The following is a 15,781-nucleotide window of genomic DNA, read 5'->3' as shown; positions in this document are numbered from 1 at the left end:
AATGTTGCGACCGCGGAGCCTGGATGCTCTGCCCGGGGCTAAGGAGCCTGGAGAACCATTGTTGTGCCTGAAACTAGAACCCTTGATGTTGCCCTTGTGAAGGAAGGAAGTTTCTGCCTCCATTCATCCCCTACAGAGTTTATCCTGTCAAACTGTCACTCACATTAAACAGACGCTGCCTAGGGTGGCCTGGCAGATGAGTTCTGGTATCAGCTGAGACCCTGGACATGCACCCGCCCCTTTTTGCTGTTCCTCAGGTCCTGTGTCCAGGTCTGGGTCACTGTCCTCATTGCTGAGTTCCTGCTTGAGGCCTTGTGCTGTCTTTTGGAAAACTGGCCTCCATGTGACATCCGGATGATGGCGGAGGGAGTTCCTGTAGGGTCTGTCCAACCTCTCTGTACATAACCCGGTGCCAGGGGCTGCTCATGGGGAGAAGTGCCTCCAGTGCCAACCGTGTCCTAGCTCTGGCTTTATCCAGTTGGCATGCCCATTGGCACTCAGCCTGAGGAGTCCAGGCTGGCAGGGCTTCACTGAATGGTACTCCCTTTTCTAGATGGTTTTTGAGATGCAATGGCCCCTTGAGACCAGAGCAGAAGTGTGTAAGACCATGACTTCTTGGATTTCATGATCTAAAGTGTCACCCCACAGTGCTAAATTGATAGTATGTGTGCTTTTTGTTTTCCCCAGGGATGATAACAGAAGGGAGAGCTGAGATTCCTATAGCCCTCACGCTCAATTGCAGGCAGAAAGATTCTAGGGAATGGAGTGGGAGCATCTTTAGGAGGAAAGAGAAATAGTCAGGGTCCTCACGGCTTGGGGGAGTGAAGAAGAGGGGTCATGGCACCCAGCAGGACTGACCAGGCCAGCGGGAAGCAGGTCCCACAGCTACATGTGAGATGTGAGCTTCCTCAGCCAGGTCTGGCTCAACAGAAGTTTGGAAAGCATCTAAGAAAGGCACTCAGCCCAGTCTGCTCTCTCAAGAGCAGGTATTCTTGACCAGGAAACCACGCCTGCGCAGCTCCTAAGAATGACTTTTCCAAGGCTGAATTTCTGGAATCAGCTGGAGAGGACACTATATTTTTATATATAATTCCTCCAGTCACTCTGTAAAGTTTTCTTTATTCAGTTTTTGAAGCTGTAGCTCTTCCTAGCTTCAGAAGATCATTTAAGAGTCATTTATTACCTCCTGCAGCCATGAAGTTAAAAGATGCTTGCTCTTTGGAAGTAAAGCTATGACAAACCTAGACAGTGTATTAAAATACAGAGACATCACTTTGCTGACAAAAGTTCATATAGTCAAAGCTATGGTTTTTCCAGTAGTCACATACAGATGTGAAAGGTGGACCATAAAGAAGGTTGATCACCGAAGAATTGATGCTTTCCAACTGTGATTCTGGAGAAGACTCTTGAGAATCCCTTGAACAGCAAGGAGATCAAACCAGTCAATCCTAAAGGAAATCAACCCTGAATATTCATTAGAAGGATTGATGCTGAAGCTCCAATTCTTTGGCCACCTGATGCAAAGACTCATTGGAAAAGACCCTGAGGCTGGGAAAGATTGAGGACAAGAGAAGGGTGTGACAGAGGATGAGACTGTTGGATGGCATCATTGAATCAATGGACATGTGTTTAAGCAAATTCTGGGAGGTAGTGAAGCCTTCCCTGGTGGCTTAGATGGTAAAGCATCTGCGTGCACTGTGGGAAACCCAGGTTCTATCCCTGGGTCTGGAAGATCCCCTGGAGAAGGGAATGGCAACCCAATCCAGTACTCTTGCCTGAAAAATTCCATGGACTGAGGAACCTGGTAGGCTATAGTTCATGGGGTTGCAAAGAGTCGGACGTGACTGAGCGACTTCACTTTTCACTTTTTCACTCAGTGCAGGACAGGGAAGCCTGGTGTGCTGCAGCCCATGGGGTCAGAAATAGTCAGACATGATTGAGGGACTGAACAACAGCAACAACAACAGTCGCCGCCTGTGTCACAGCTTGGGAGGAGGCAGCCCCGAGGTGGCCTGGATTCTCAGCAGCTCTGGCCAGTAGGGAATAGGACCATGCTGGACCAGGAAGAGAGAAACAGCCTGGGTACAGGACTAGAAGAGGTTTCCAGGGACACACAAATCACACTGTCTGCAGGGATGTCACTGACACTGATTTCATTAAGAGTTTTTATTTATTTGCCTATGCACAACAAATTGAACCTGTGGCCCCTGCAGTAGAAGGTCTCAACCACTGGACCACCACAGAAGCCCCACACTAAGACTTTTTATTGTTTAAGGAGATGGGGGCCCAAACTTGGTGGGCCTGGGCAGTGGGAGAACAAAAGGAGAATGGATCTGTCTCCAGCTCAGAAGGACTGGGGGAAGATATGGACCACTAAGCCTAGCAGAATAAATCAAACCCCACTCTTTCAAGTAGGAAAGAGAACAGCAACAAAAGGAAGTTAAAGGGATAGATGGTCCCAGGGATAGGGGTCTTGGTTGTCATGGCAACTGAACTGATAGTGGCTGAAACTTTCATCCTGAAAGAAATGACTCTTGAGTGGTTTCCTTTTTTTTCCCCCAATAATAGAGCAATCCAGAGCCATGACAGAACAGAGTGAGAGAGACCTGATTCAGCTTATCAGTGCCAGAATGAAAGAGAAGGTCACAAATGGATTCAAGGTAATTTAGAGCACAGCAATCCTGCCTACTGGCAAACCAGTGGGGAGAAGGGTCGGAGACTGTGCTGCAAAGAGAAGCCTTTAGTACTCCCGCAGGAGGAGTTGGAAATCCAAAGCCATCATTATCTCTGGAATCCATCATGCTCTCCAGGAAGGGCACCAGAAGTCCTTATGGCCATATTTGTCATCTTCCTTTCCAACTATAAAAGGAGCTCTGTTTCATTACATGCTTTTCTTTAAGTGCCCAAATTGCTTACACCCCTTTCTGGATGATAAGTGAAGTCAGCCCATTTCACAGTTCACACTATTGTGGAAACAGTGGGAAATCAGAACCAAAGGGATCTCTATGCATTTCCTGTTTATTAGTCTGTGACACTAGGTACCTAAATGGGAAGTTGCAAGATCCTGTTGAAGAGCTTTCAACTTGCTATGGGAGCAGGGATGGGGGCTCTGATGATGGTGTTACTCGATTTTTATCTGTCAGCTTGTGCTGTCTAACAAAATCTCACAGACTGAGTAGCTGAAACTGCAGCCATTTATTTCTCACAGTTCTGGAGAATTTGGGTAGAGCAGATCAGAGCAATCTAGTAATTTGCACTGACTTCCTATTTTTGTCTTGAGGGAAGAAAACCACTGTGATAAGAAAAAGTTTTTATCCATTGAGGCTTTGTTAATAGATAGTAATTAGCAAAATGGAAGTGCTAAAAGATCATTGTTTAAAATATTGACCATAGAATTGCAATTAAGTTAGTATATTTAAGTCTCATCCTAAGCGCCTAAGAAGAAGAATGTTTTTATGAAATTCTTTTTTAATGATAAATAGCGAGGACCAAGCAAGGATAAAAGATGTTCTTGACAGTAAGCCCAGAACTAGTGGATCAGAAAGATGTAATGGAGCTGAAAATAGAACCACATGTGTATACTGAAAAGGCTCAGTGTGCCAGGCAAGACCAATGATAAGAGTATTACACTGAATCCCATCCTGTCAAAAATAGCTAAACATATAATTACAGAGATAAAGGGGGAATTTCATATGTGTTCACACACTAGAAATATAATTCTGACTGAAATCAGACAGTCGAGTTGCAGAACAAAATACTCAAAGACAGTGGAACAAAGTCTAAATCAATTTTGAAGGTGAGAAATTGTGAGAAAATATATATTGTAGCACAATAAGTTGTTAGTTAATGAAAACAACCGAAGACATTCTGAGATATGCAAAGACTCAGAAAACATATAACAGCCACGTGCCCTTCTTTTAAAGTTTCTTTAAAAACATATTTCAGTCAACAGAAAGATGTATCAAAAAAAAGAAGTATGGAAATGCCATGGCAAGATAAGACCAGATAGGAAACTTAAACAGTAAGAACAGAAAACATTACTATTGTTCTCAAAAATCACTGCAGATGGTAACTGAAAGCTATGAAATTAAAAGACACCTGTGGTGGATTCATGTCAATCTATGCCAAAACCAATACAGAATTGTAAAGTAAAAATTAAAATAAATAAATAAATAAATAAATTAAAAAAATAATAAAATAAAAAAATAAAAGACACTTGCTGCTTGGAAGAAAAAATATGACAAACCTAGACAGTGTATTAAAATACAGAGACATCATTTTGCTGGCAAAGGTTCATAGAGTCAAAGCTATGGTTTCTCCAGTAGTCATGTATGGATGTGAGAGCTGGACCGTAAAGAAGGCTGAGTGCTGAAGAATTGAAGCTTTCAAATTGTGATGCTGGAGAAGACTCTTAAAAGTCCCTTGGACAGAAAGGAGATCAAATTAGTTAATTCTAAAGGAAATCAACCCTGAATATTCGTTGAAAGGACTGATGCTAAAGCTGAAGCTCCAATACTTTGGCCACCTGATGTGAAGAGATGATTCATTGGAAAAACTCTGATGCTGGGAAAGATTGAGGGCAGGAGGAGAATGGGGTGACAGAGGATTAGATGGTGGGATAGAATCACCGATTCAATGGACATAAGTTTGAGCAAACTCTGGGAGACAATGAAGGACAGGGAAGCCTGGTGTGCTGCAGTCTATGGGGTTGAAGTCACGACTCAGTGACTGAACAACAACAGGGTAACTCTAAATCTGACTGTGGCAATATACAAAAACTTGCAGACCTAGCTCATTTATAAATACAAATGCAAAGTCCTAAAAAATACCCTGTGCAATGGTATATTGAATACACAACAGAAACAAAAATTCCACACAAATTTAGAATTCAACTTAGTTTTTTTTCATAGTGTTATGAGTGTAGAAATTCTGAAAATATTGTTGTAGTTTAGATTTGAGAAAATGAGTAAACGTACTGTGGGAGAAGACAGGCACAGATATTGCCTATAGGAAGACATGGGAGAAGCCTGTGGTGTTGGATGGGAATTAGAGGGATATAATATTTATAAATCAAGGGATTATCAAGGAATGTTCTCTGTCCTGCCGACACACACCTGATTGGATTTCTGAGTTACCATGGACCAGTGACTGCTATATACTATCCATTTCCCCCTGTTTGAATCCAAGTGTCTACAGCCTGTGTCATCATTATATTTGGAAAGTGGAGGAGACTAACTTGTCCTTTAGTTCACAGGTCTTTGGTTCCACAGAAGATGTACCTGCAGGGCTGCATCCAATGGACCACACCTAAGGAACGTACCTGATTTAAATGATGAGGTCCTGGACTTTGTTCCAGTCCTGCAATGAGTGAAACTTATTGGGATGGGGTGGGGGGTGGGGGTCGTGAGTGTCCTTTGCATGTGGGAAGGATGTTAATTGCTGTGGTCAGAGGGTAGACTATGGTAGGGTGTTTCTGAAGACAGTGGCAACATTTCTTGCCAAATAACATTCCCTTTGAAACATGGCTTTGCCATTCATCCTATCAAGAGGTACAGCCCATTTCCCCTCCTTTTGAATTTGGTCTGGTGATTTGCTTGGACTGACAGTATGTGGCAGAAGTAACACTGTACAAGCATGAAGGGGCTTGGTCAATACCATGTGGAACAAAGATAAGGCATCCACACGGAGCTCTTCCTAAATTTCTGGCTCACAGACAAGTGAACAATAAGATGACTACTCCTTGAAGCCACTAAACTTTGGGGTCATTTGCTACACAGCAATAGGTAGCTAATACGTGATCAAAGAGTCCTGGGGTCATTTCAAAACAACTCAGGAGCCAACGTGAAGAGACTTTCACTCACTGATAAGCAATTTGAGCAGCAATAAAGATATTAACTGCAATGGTTTGGAGCACATTAAATATTTAAAGCCGTGAGCTCAAGATACTTTATAGAAAAAAAAACAAACCTCCGTGTCTATCTTTAGAGGCTATTAGGGAAACAACTCACTAACTTGAACATTTTAAATAAAGAATCCAGAATTAATCCTTTATTTCCTATACAAACTGTACTTCAAGGCAGCCAAATATTATTGAAGGGAGTCCTTTGCAGAAGAATTCTAACTAATAAATGTAGAAGGAATAGAGCGCTCATATGCTCAGTCATGTCCAGCTCTTTGCAACCCTTTGGAGTATAGCCTGCCATTGTCCATTGGATTTTTCAGCAAGAATACTGGAGTGGGTTGCCATTTCCTCCTCCAGGGGATCTTCCTGACCCAGGGATCAAACCCACATAGAAGGAGTAACAGAATCTAAATATCACCATTTTGCAAACCCTATTGAAATAGGTTTAGGCAATAAGCATCAGTGGCTGCTAAAATCATTAGAGGAAAGGATGATGTGTAACAGATGGGTCAAGTTGATAACACCTGAACCTGCTGTAAGATCTTAATATTACATATTAATACACAGACCCCCCCCCCCCGGGAAGTCTCTATACTAACAATCAACTCGAAACAAACCTCCCCCAAAACTGAATCCAAGTAAGCCTCTAGATCTAACCTCTAGGTCTGAAAAAAAAAAAAAAAAGCCAGATAGAAAAACACATGCCACTAAGAGCATGAGGGCTTCCCTGGTAGCTCAAATGGTAAAGAATCTGCCTACGATGCAGGAGACCCAGGTTTGATCCCTGGGATGGGAAGATCCACTGGAGAAGGGAAAGGCTATCCACTCCAGTATTCTTGCCTGGAGAATTCCCTGGACAGAGGAGACTGGCGGTCTATAGTCCATGGAATTGCAAAGAGTAGGATACCACCCAGCGACCAACACTTTCACTTTCACAGGGGATGTAGAAAAACCCAGAACATGGGAATTCCAGTCTAGTGGTTAGGACTGTGCTCTCACTTCAGAGGGCACAGGTTCAATGTCTGGTCAGGGAACTAAGATCCCACAAGCGTAGCCAAAATTGAAAACAAAGAACTAAGGCTCCAAAACTTTGGCCACCTGATGCAAAGAACTGACTCATTAGAAAAGACTCTGAAGCTGGAAAGCTTGAAGGCAGGAGGAGAAGGGGACAACAGAGGATGAGATGCTTGCATGGAATCACTGACTCGATGGACATGAGTTTGAGCAATTTGTGATGAGTTGGTGATGGACAGGGAAGCCTGCCATGCTACAGTCCACGGGGTTGCAAAGAGTCAGACAAGACTGAGCAGCTGTACTGAACTGAAGGTCCCACAAGCTGCATGGTGTGCCCAAAAGGAAGAAAAAGAAAATTCCAGAACATGAAAAATTGCCTAGGGCAAAGACCCCAGGTTGTCCAATAAGTAGACAGCAAGGAAGAAAGGAAGTGCGGAATATACAGATAAAAAGAACCTTAAGAGACAGATTAGCTAAATTCAGTGTGTGAAAGTAGTTAGGATCCCAATTTAAACAAATCAATTGGAAAAGGATTTATGAGACAATGAAGAGAGTGTGAACGGTGGTGAGGTATTTAATGGTATTAAGAAACTATTAAATTGGGGTGGGGGAGTGAAATACAAAAAGAATAAAAGGAGGTGGAGGACGCAATGATTCTTTGCAAAGTCTGGATTTGAATGACGAGGGCAGCCAATAGCATCCCAGAGTTGTTGGCAATCTAAGGATGGCCATTATATGGATCCTGAAACTGGGATGATTTAGTCCATGCAGAACAGGATCAAGGATGAGCCTGGAAGCTGTTCTCACTGGCTTCATGACAAATAAGCAGTTCTTTGAGGTCCTTTTCAAATTCTGCCTCTAAATCCAGTCCTACTTGACCAAAGTTGGAAGCCTGAAAGAGAGAGAGAAAAAAAAAGCAAGCACACGGGGGCCTAAGGACAAAGAATTAGGATCATGGATCACTCATGCTTTCTTAGGAGATCTGCTCTCCCTGCCTGAAAGCTGCACTCCCCCAGGTGGCAAGCAGAACAGGAGGGAGAGGCTGCCACTCAGATGTTCAAATGCACGAGGCTCTGCCTGGTTAACCTGGACCTGACAGGTGGTCTGGACCCTAGCAAAGCCTGACCTTGGGGAAAACCAGATAAAGCTTTTCTTGAAAGCCCATTCTCTGAAGGAAAGATGACCCCTTCCATTCTCCAAGGCTAAGACTGTGCCAGGCATTGAAGGGCTCCCTGGGCTGATTCTTCCCCGCTCCAGCTCCACGGGTAGACACCAGTTTACAGTCTGTGGCTCATGAACACGTCAACTGGTGGCAAGCAGGGAGGGAAGGAGGCTGGGTAGAATTGAGAATTCGCTTTATATATGTCCCAAGAAATATCTGGACAAGTGAGAGTAAAAAATCAGAGTAAACGCAATAAAGTTAAGAATGCCTTGGATTGCAATACAGTTCAACTAGTTGCTCTTCCTACCAATGAAAGATGGAACCAACACCAGCTGAGCAAATCTGGGTGTTTGAGTCCACTGGGAAACTCAGGAGTAAGAAAATCCGAGCATGAGCATCCTGAAAGTTTAATTCATTTCATCTTAATTAATTCATTTCTGTATTTCTGAGGCGTGAAGGACCATGTAAGCATAAACTGCCTCCCCCTCCACCCTGCCCCACCCCATTTGAACAAGGAAGCAGGATGAAATTGACCATTCTCAGTGGGTGTGGCCTGTCCTTCTGGGACTGAAGATGAATTTTTTTTCAGGTATCATTTACAAGGACCCTGCTTGCTGTTCTTTTTGACACCCTCCTCTCCACCTCAGGGGCTTCCCCGGTGGCTCAGTAGTAAAGAATCCACCTGTAATGTGGGAGACCTGGGTTCGATCCCTGAGTTGGGAAGATCCCCTGGAGAAGGGAATGGCTACTGATGACAGTATCCTGGCCTGGACTGTATAGTCCATGAGGTCGCAAAGAGTCAGACACGACTGAGCAACTTTCAGTTTCTTTCTCCACCTCTGAGATTGGGAGACAGTTTCCTTCTATAATCCTTGCTTTTTGACCTCTCCCCAGGACAAGACTAGGCACGATTCTTGCAAAGCTCTGCTGTCCCAGAAATGAGGGGGAAGTAGAAAGGATGTGAAAGGGAGGCAGGAAATTCCCTTTACCTTGTAAAATGTTTTATGGTTGTGAAATATCAGGCGCATGTCCCGTAAAAACCAAGCCATTGTGTACACTTTCTCAGTCAGCCTTTCTTTAACCAGGTCCAACCACATGGCTTCCCTAAAGGGCTCGCCATAATCTCGAATCTAGGGGCAAAGATATCAAAGAGACGATGTGAGCACAGGCATTGTCCCTGGAATGGATCCAACACCAGCCTTTATTTGCAGGGTAATACCCAAGGGGCTTAGTGGGTAAAGAATCAGCCTGCCAACGCAGGAGATGCAGGCAGATGCAAGTTCGACCCCTGGGTTGGGAAGATCCCCTGGAGGAGGGCAGGACAACCCACTTCAGTATGCTTACTTGGAGACTCCCGTAGACAGAGGAGCCTGGTGGGTTACAGTGCATAGGGTTGTAGAGTCGGACATGACCGAAGTGAGCGAGCACGCACGTACGCACTGATAATATCTGATGTCTATGTGCCAGGCATCGTTCTAAGCACTGCTGATACATTAATATATGATCTCCACAACAACAGTAAGAGATTGTTACTATAACAATAACAATAACTACCCCAGTGTTATTGATGAGAAACCAGGGAATGGAGAGGTTAAGTAACCTATCCAAAATTTCACAGCTAAAAACTGGTTGAGCTACATAGAAGCTACATTCAAGTCTCCTGAGTCTGTATCCTCAACCCTATGCTCTCTGTAAGGAAGACATTCCCACTGAAGAGAAAGAGAAACTAAGATACTGTGTCCCAGAGCTGGTATGCAATGGGGTAAACTTTGAAGAGGCAGCCCCACTCCAGAGCCTGCAGCTAAACCTTTCACCCTCTACAAACAGAGATGCCTGCAGGACGCACACTCCACATTTCTAAAATGAGTTTAATAGCAGAGAGATGTCCAGAGGATGAGAAATGTCGAACAGAACTTACATTACATGGGGTCTCCGCAAAGAAAGAGCTTTGTGGATGACAGTAGGCTTTCAAGAGGAGAAACTCACATTTCTGTAAAATACGAAGAGAGATTTAAAGGCAAATGCAGTTTGGAGAAAGTGAGGCCAAGCCTTTGCCCAGAAACCACATATCGGAGCAGCCAGACACAATCAGCCTTCTGACTGCATCTGCCAAGGTGCCGTGGTGGGGAGGTGAATGTTGAATTCTGCCTGTCCTCCACGTTTGAGCGCTGAAGCTCCATCCTCAGAAGTGAGACACTGAAGGCTTTCTTTGGGTGCCCTTCCCTGGACCCTCTGCCTGTTTGAGGGGAAAGGGGAAGGCTTGGGTCCCCATCCCACTCACCAGCTGCTCCTCCGGCTGCATGGACCTTGCCCGAACCTCAGATTTCTGGAGACCCTGCTGGTTTCCTGAAGACTCCTTTATTCTGCAGAAGGTGCAACTCCATGGGCTCCTGCGGGGCCAGGCATAAATGAGCGAGGACAAGGTCCTTGGAAACAGCCACCGTTTTCCTTTTCCTGATGGATGCAGCCAGGGAAGGAAGGGGCCACCTCCTCGAATCTCCAAGACTCCCAAGGCGGAGGGGGTTGTGGGTGGGGGGATAGGTGGGTGGGAGTGGAGTGCAGGAAGGGGTCCCATTGAGAGAGCCACAAAGCAGTCCGAGCGTGGAGGGCAGGGTGAGAGGTGGGTTCTCCTTTCCTCCTCTGCCCTCCTCTGCCCTGCACACCTGCTTGGAGTGCCAGAAACTGGGTCTTAACCCGCTAGGTGACTGAGGCTGCATCAGCCTGTTGAGACTGCGGGGGAAATCGGAGAAGCAAGCCATGTTTCCTGCCTTTCCTGAGAAATCACAGAGCACAAATGGTGTTTTTCCGCCCTTTGGACAGGAGTCTGGGTTACGAAACCGGGAAAGGACAACTCCCAGCGGCAGGGGCAGTGTGGGGGTCAGCGTGACTCAGAGGCACTGATACCACGGGGAACACAGGCTGCGGGCCGATGGGGCTACGCGGGGTCATCCTGGGCTCTGCCGGGCCGGCGGCTCTTCCAACCCGAGATGAGCGATCAGAGGCGGAGCCCGGGCGGGGCTGTGTCTCACTAACCTCTCAGCCTCCGAGGGTGGGATGTGACAGTCCTCGTGAAAGAATCGTGGGCAAGTGTCACAGCGGAGAAGTGAGCCCCCTTTACAGCACACCTCACATTCCTTGGAGTTTTCCTGCTAAAAGGGGATTGGTACCTGAGACAGGTTGCCCCCCTTCCCGGGCCTGGCCCAGAGATGCTCTCAGCCGCTGCGTGCAGGCCCAGGTAAGCTCGTGGGCACCTCCGAGAACAGTCCCTGAGGTTATGCTGACACGTGGAGGGACGTACAGAAAGGCACAGAGCTGTTGTGTCAATGGGTTGCTTGGCTGGGGGCGGGGGTGTGTGCTGAGGATCCATAGGGGTCTTTCTCATGGCCGTAGAATGTAACCCAGTAAATTTTACAAGTGACTTACGTGAGAGGCATGATCCTTACAGCTGGATAAAGATTCAGATGGTGCTGGGAAAGACTGAAGGCAAAAAAGGAGGAGGAGGAGGAGAAGGAGTGCCAAAGTGCTCCACCGTGGTCCTTTCCCCCGAGGACAGATGGTGTCTCGGGTAGACCACCAGGAGCTGGAGCAAAGGCTCAAAGCAACTGAGAATCAGCTACACCCAAGGAGAAGACCCTGCCACCACCCACCACTGTCCCTAACACAAATATGAGGACGCTGACCAAGGGCATCAGGGACGGGAACGTTTAGTCCATTGGCAAAACTGGCCACCCAGCCAAAGGGAAACGTCTTCCTGATCTGGGATGGTGTTCATCTCTCTTAGCTGGGAGGCTTCCTCTCCACTTCCTAAGCCCCAAGGCCTCCTAAGGAGTTCCATAACCCTGAAGGTCAAAGAATCTTTCTGGCCTTCCCCTCCTGAACCTGCCAGTCTGCCTCTCTCTGTCTTTAGGGTTGACACCCAACAGCCATTCTTGCCTCGATGACACCTGGCCTGCGCTGGTCCAGAGTATAGATGCCAGTGCAGACCTACCTGCTTCTCCTGATGGAGAACATAGTTGGGCCCAGAGCCCTGCTACCCCTGTCCCCTACCTCCGTGTTCTGGAGTGAAAGTTTCCAGCACACATGATATGACAGGGAAATTACAGAGAAAAGACACACATACCCACGGTCACACTAATAAAGACTCTGACTCTGGTTTTTATATTTGCTGACTGGTGTTTTCTCTAACCCACCCCTCCCTCTTCCCCTCTTGGCACATCTGGGCAAGGTGCTAAGAAAACCTCATGGGCTCCCTCTCTTGGCCACAGTGAGAAGTTCAAGTAGGACAGACCTCGCCCCAGCAAGGGAACCCTCACCTCAGCCACACGATATGAAGTGAAGTGAAAGTCACTCAGTCGTGTCCGACTCTTTGCGACCCTATGGACTATACAGTCCATGGAATTCTCCAAGCCAGAATACTGGAGTGGGTAGCCTTTCCCTTCTCCAGGGGGGTCTTCCCAACCCAGGAATTGAACTGAGGTGTCCTGCATTGCAGGCAGATTCTTTACCAACTGAGCTATCAGGGAAGCCCATGGCCACATCCCTAACCATAATAAACCCATAATAAATACCTTTTCTTGGGGCGGCTCTAGTGATAAAGAACCCTCCTGCCCATGCAGGAGACATAAGAGACTCAGGTTCGATCCCTAGGTTGGAAAGATCCCCTGGAGAAGGAAATGGCAACCCACTCCAGTATTCCTGCCTGGAGAATCCCATGGACGGAGGGAACCTGGCAGGCTGCAGTCCATGTGGTCTCCCAGAGCTGGACACAACTGAAGTGACATAGCACGCATACCCTTTCTTCACTCCAGCCACTTTCAGACCAGCCTGGGTGCCTGCCTTGCCTCTCCCCAGAAGGTCTCTGTATATGAGCAATAAATCTTTTATTCTCTCTTGGTGCTGCATCATTGGTTTCAACATCTGAGCCATCTGAACCCAGTTTTGGTGCAGGGCTGAGCTCACTTACCTGCAGGCAACCACAAGATAGCTGGGCTGGCAAGCAGGAGACTGGGTGGCCATTCCAACCTAGGGGTCTCTCTTTGGATTGCTAACTGGCTCAGGTCACACTGACTTATGCTTGGAGTTATGTTGTTCTCTTCTGGGCACTGAGGTTGCCATCATCCTCCAGGAGGCACCATCCATTCTTTCCAAGTTTAAGAGCAGGCCAGATTGGACATTTAAATGGATGAAAAGTAGAGATAATCACTCTTGTGCTAAATAGATCTTATATGGGCTTTCCTGGTGGCTCAGTGGTAAAGAATCCACTTGCCAATGCAGGACACTTGGGTTTGATCCCTGGGTCAAGAAGGTCCCCCTGGAGAAGGAAATGGCAACACACTCCAGTAATTCTTGCCTGGGAAACCCCATGGACAGGGAACCTGGCAGGCTACAGTCCGTGGAGTCGAAAAAGAGCTGGACACAACTTAGGGACTAAATAACAATACAACATGACAAATTTCTGTTCTTCAAGGCTCTGCTTTAATTTCTACTGAGTCCTATTAACTATTTTAACAGAGGACAAGGTCCGTGGGCTCCATTATGTAAAACTGATTGTGTCAAAGATTTAATTTTATTTCACTTCATCATTTGTTAGCTCAAAGTATCCATGCCCACTACAGGATAGTTCTGAGCAGTGGGTGTTATGCCCCTGGGGCACTAAGGTGAGGTATACCTGTTTGTCCTCTGTTTTGTGTTTGGCAGGTCCCCTGAAAGGGTAGTAGGTACCTTGTTTAAATTTAATGGGATGCAATTACTCACAAAGGACCCCCACGATATAGCCAATATTAATGCCGTTACTGATGCCATCCACTTAGCAACTGGCAAATGCTTTACATTCACAGATTTGGCTCTTATGTTCTGTTCAGTGCCTATCTCAACAGCCTCCCTGCTGGAGTTGGCCTTCACCTTTGCAGGCATACAACACACCTTTACCTGGCTATCCTGGGGTACCTTGACAGCTTTGCTATCACACACAGTCTCTGCAGACAAGATCATAGCTGTAGCCGACTTCCCCCAGGAGCAACACAGGAATGACACCACATAGATGCAACCCTTCTCATTTGACATATTCAGAATATACAACTACAGAAAGGAACTCAGGAGAAGGGATGGGCTATCACCCCACATGTAGAACAAGGCCCTACCTGCTCAGCAAATTCCTAGGCATTGTTTGGTCAGTTGAAGGCTGCTCTATCCCTGACACTGTCAAGAAACAATGACTGACCCTCTTAAAACTCAATCCTACAACAACTGCCCAACATTTTAAAGCCTTTTGAGTTCTGAAAGTAACACCACCCCCGTGTACAGAGTTTACTTATACTTATTTAAACTGTTGGTTGCAAATCAGCCCACTTGAATGGGGTTGCTGCTGTTCAGCACCCAGTCATGTCTTTGCAACCCCATGGACCGCAGCATGCCAGGTTTCTCTGTTCTCCACTATCTCTGGAAATTTGCTCAAACTCATGTCCATTGAGTCAGTGATGCTATCTCACCATCTTGCTATCTAACCTGAATGTGGACTCCTCAACAAAAAGTTCCAGGATTTGTTCAAAAAGTTAAAGGAAAAAAAAAAAAGGCAAAAAGCAGAAGCTGTCAGTTTCACGCTATATGCCACTTCTATAGCAACTGTAGTCTGCATACTGGGCCCTTCCAGTGGTGGAGATTCTCACAGGCCCGGAGCCCCTGATTCTCTGCACCAGCTGCTCAGGTTGCCCTGGGGGCCTGGGAGCAGTAACCTGCAGGCCAGCCACAAAGCAAACGTTTGCAGTATTAGGTTGGCCAAAAAGTCCATTCAGGGTTTCCCATACAATGTTATGGAAAAATCCAAATGCACCTTTTGGCCAACCCCACGTCAGCATCAGATCTCTTGCTGGTACACAGAAGCAGAGCAAGGTGCTAGCAAAGACTTGGTATACTGCAGAGCAACAGTGGCGTGTTGGGGGAAGGGCCTGCATTGGTCCATTTGTGATCAGAACTAAACTTGGTTTTCTTTACCTCACTGTGATCCCATGGATGGAGGAGCCTGGTAGGCTGCAGTCCATGGGGTCGCTAACAGTCGGATACAACTGAGCAATTTCACTTTCACTTTTTACTTTTATGCATTGGAGAAAGAAATGGCAACCCACCCCAGTGTTCTTGCCTGGAAAATCCCGTGGACAGAGGAACCTGGTAGGCTGCGGTCCATGGGGTCACTAAGAGTCGGGCATGACTGAGCAACTTCACTTTCACTTTTCTCTTTCATCCATTGGAGAAGGAAATGGCAACCCACTCCAGTGTTCTTGCCTGGAGAATCCCAGGGACAGGGGAGCCTGGTGGGCTGCCGTCTATGGGGTCGCACAGAGTTGGGCATGACTGAAGTGACTTAGCAGTAGCAGTGACTCCTGATGGGGTGGGGGTGGGGGGGGAGACTGAAAGGTCAAGTGTGCCCCTGGTTGTCATTTGCTGACATGTAGCATTATGAGTAAGAAGGAACTATAATATTGGGGCCATTAATTAATGATCTGGATTTTTAAAATCTTTATTTCTTTCTGGTTACAAGAGTAATAAATGATCATTATAAAAATTTCACCTGTATATAAATATATAACATGGAAGGCAAATGTCCCTTGTCATCCCATCCCAGAATAACCGACTCTTCCAGATATTTTTTGTCATAGCCCTACACATTCACATAAACAAAACTGCGCTCCTTCTGTACATGTTATTAC

At 46.3% G+C, this 15,781-nt stretch overlaps 1 protein-coding gene across 10 annotated transcripts in view; it reads right to left on the bottom strand.

Moving 5' to 3' along the window:
* Positions 1 to 7,467: 7,467 nt before the first annotated feature.
* Positions 7,468 to 15,781, bottom strand: part of SP110 (SP110 nuclear body protein) — a 45,273-nt gene continuing 36,959 nt past the window's right edge. For 4 of the 10 annotated variants that reach the window (XM_040228146.1, XM_040228143.1, XM_040228148.1 and 1 more), the window contains 5 exons: positions 11,112 to 11,227; positions 10,360 to 10,468; positions 9,997 to 10,068; positions 9,068 to 9,208; positions 7,473 to 7,808 (listed from right to left, as the gene is read on the bottom strand). In XM_040228146.1, the coding sequence (XP_040084080.1) occupies positions 7,695 to 7,808; positions 9,068 to 9,208; positions 9,997 to 10,068; positions 10,360 to 10,468; positions 11,112 to 11,227 (552 nt within the window). In that variant the 3' untranslated portion in view covers positions 7,473 to 7,694. Of the gene's footprint in view, positions 7,809 to 9,067; positions 9,209 to 9,996; positions 10,069 to 10,359; positions 10,469 to 11,111; positions 11,228 to 15,781 lie in introns of all 10 variants that reach the window. The other 6 variants (XM_040228142.1, XM_040228150.1, XM_040228145.1 and 3 more) reach the window with 6 other exon arrangements.

The sequence above is a fragment of the Oryx dammah genome, unplaced genomic scaffold (assembly GCF_014754425.2).
Source record: "Oryx dammah isolate SB20612 unplaced genomic scaffold, SCBI_Odam_1.1 HiC_scaffold_27, whole genome shotgun sequence".
Lineage (NCBI taxonomy): Eukaryota > Metazoa > Chordata > Mammalia > Artiodactyla > Bovidae > Oryx > Oryx dammah.
This window is presented reverse-complemented; position numbering and strand designations above follow the sequence as displayed.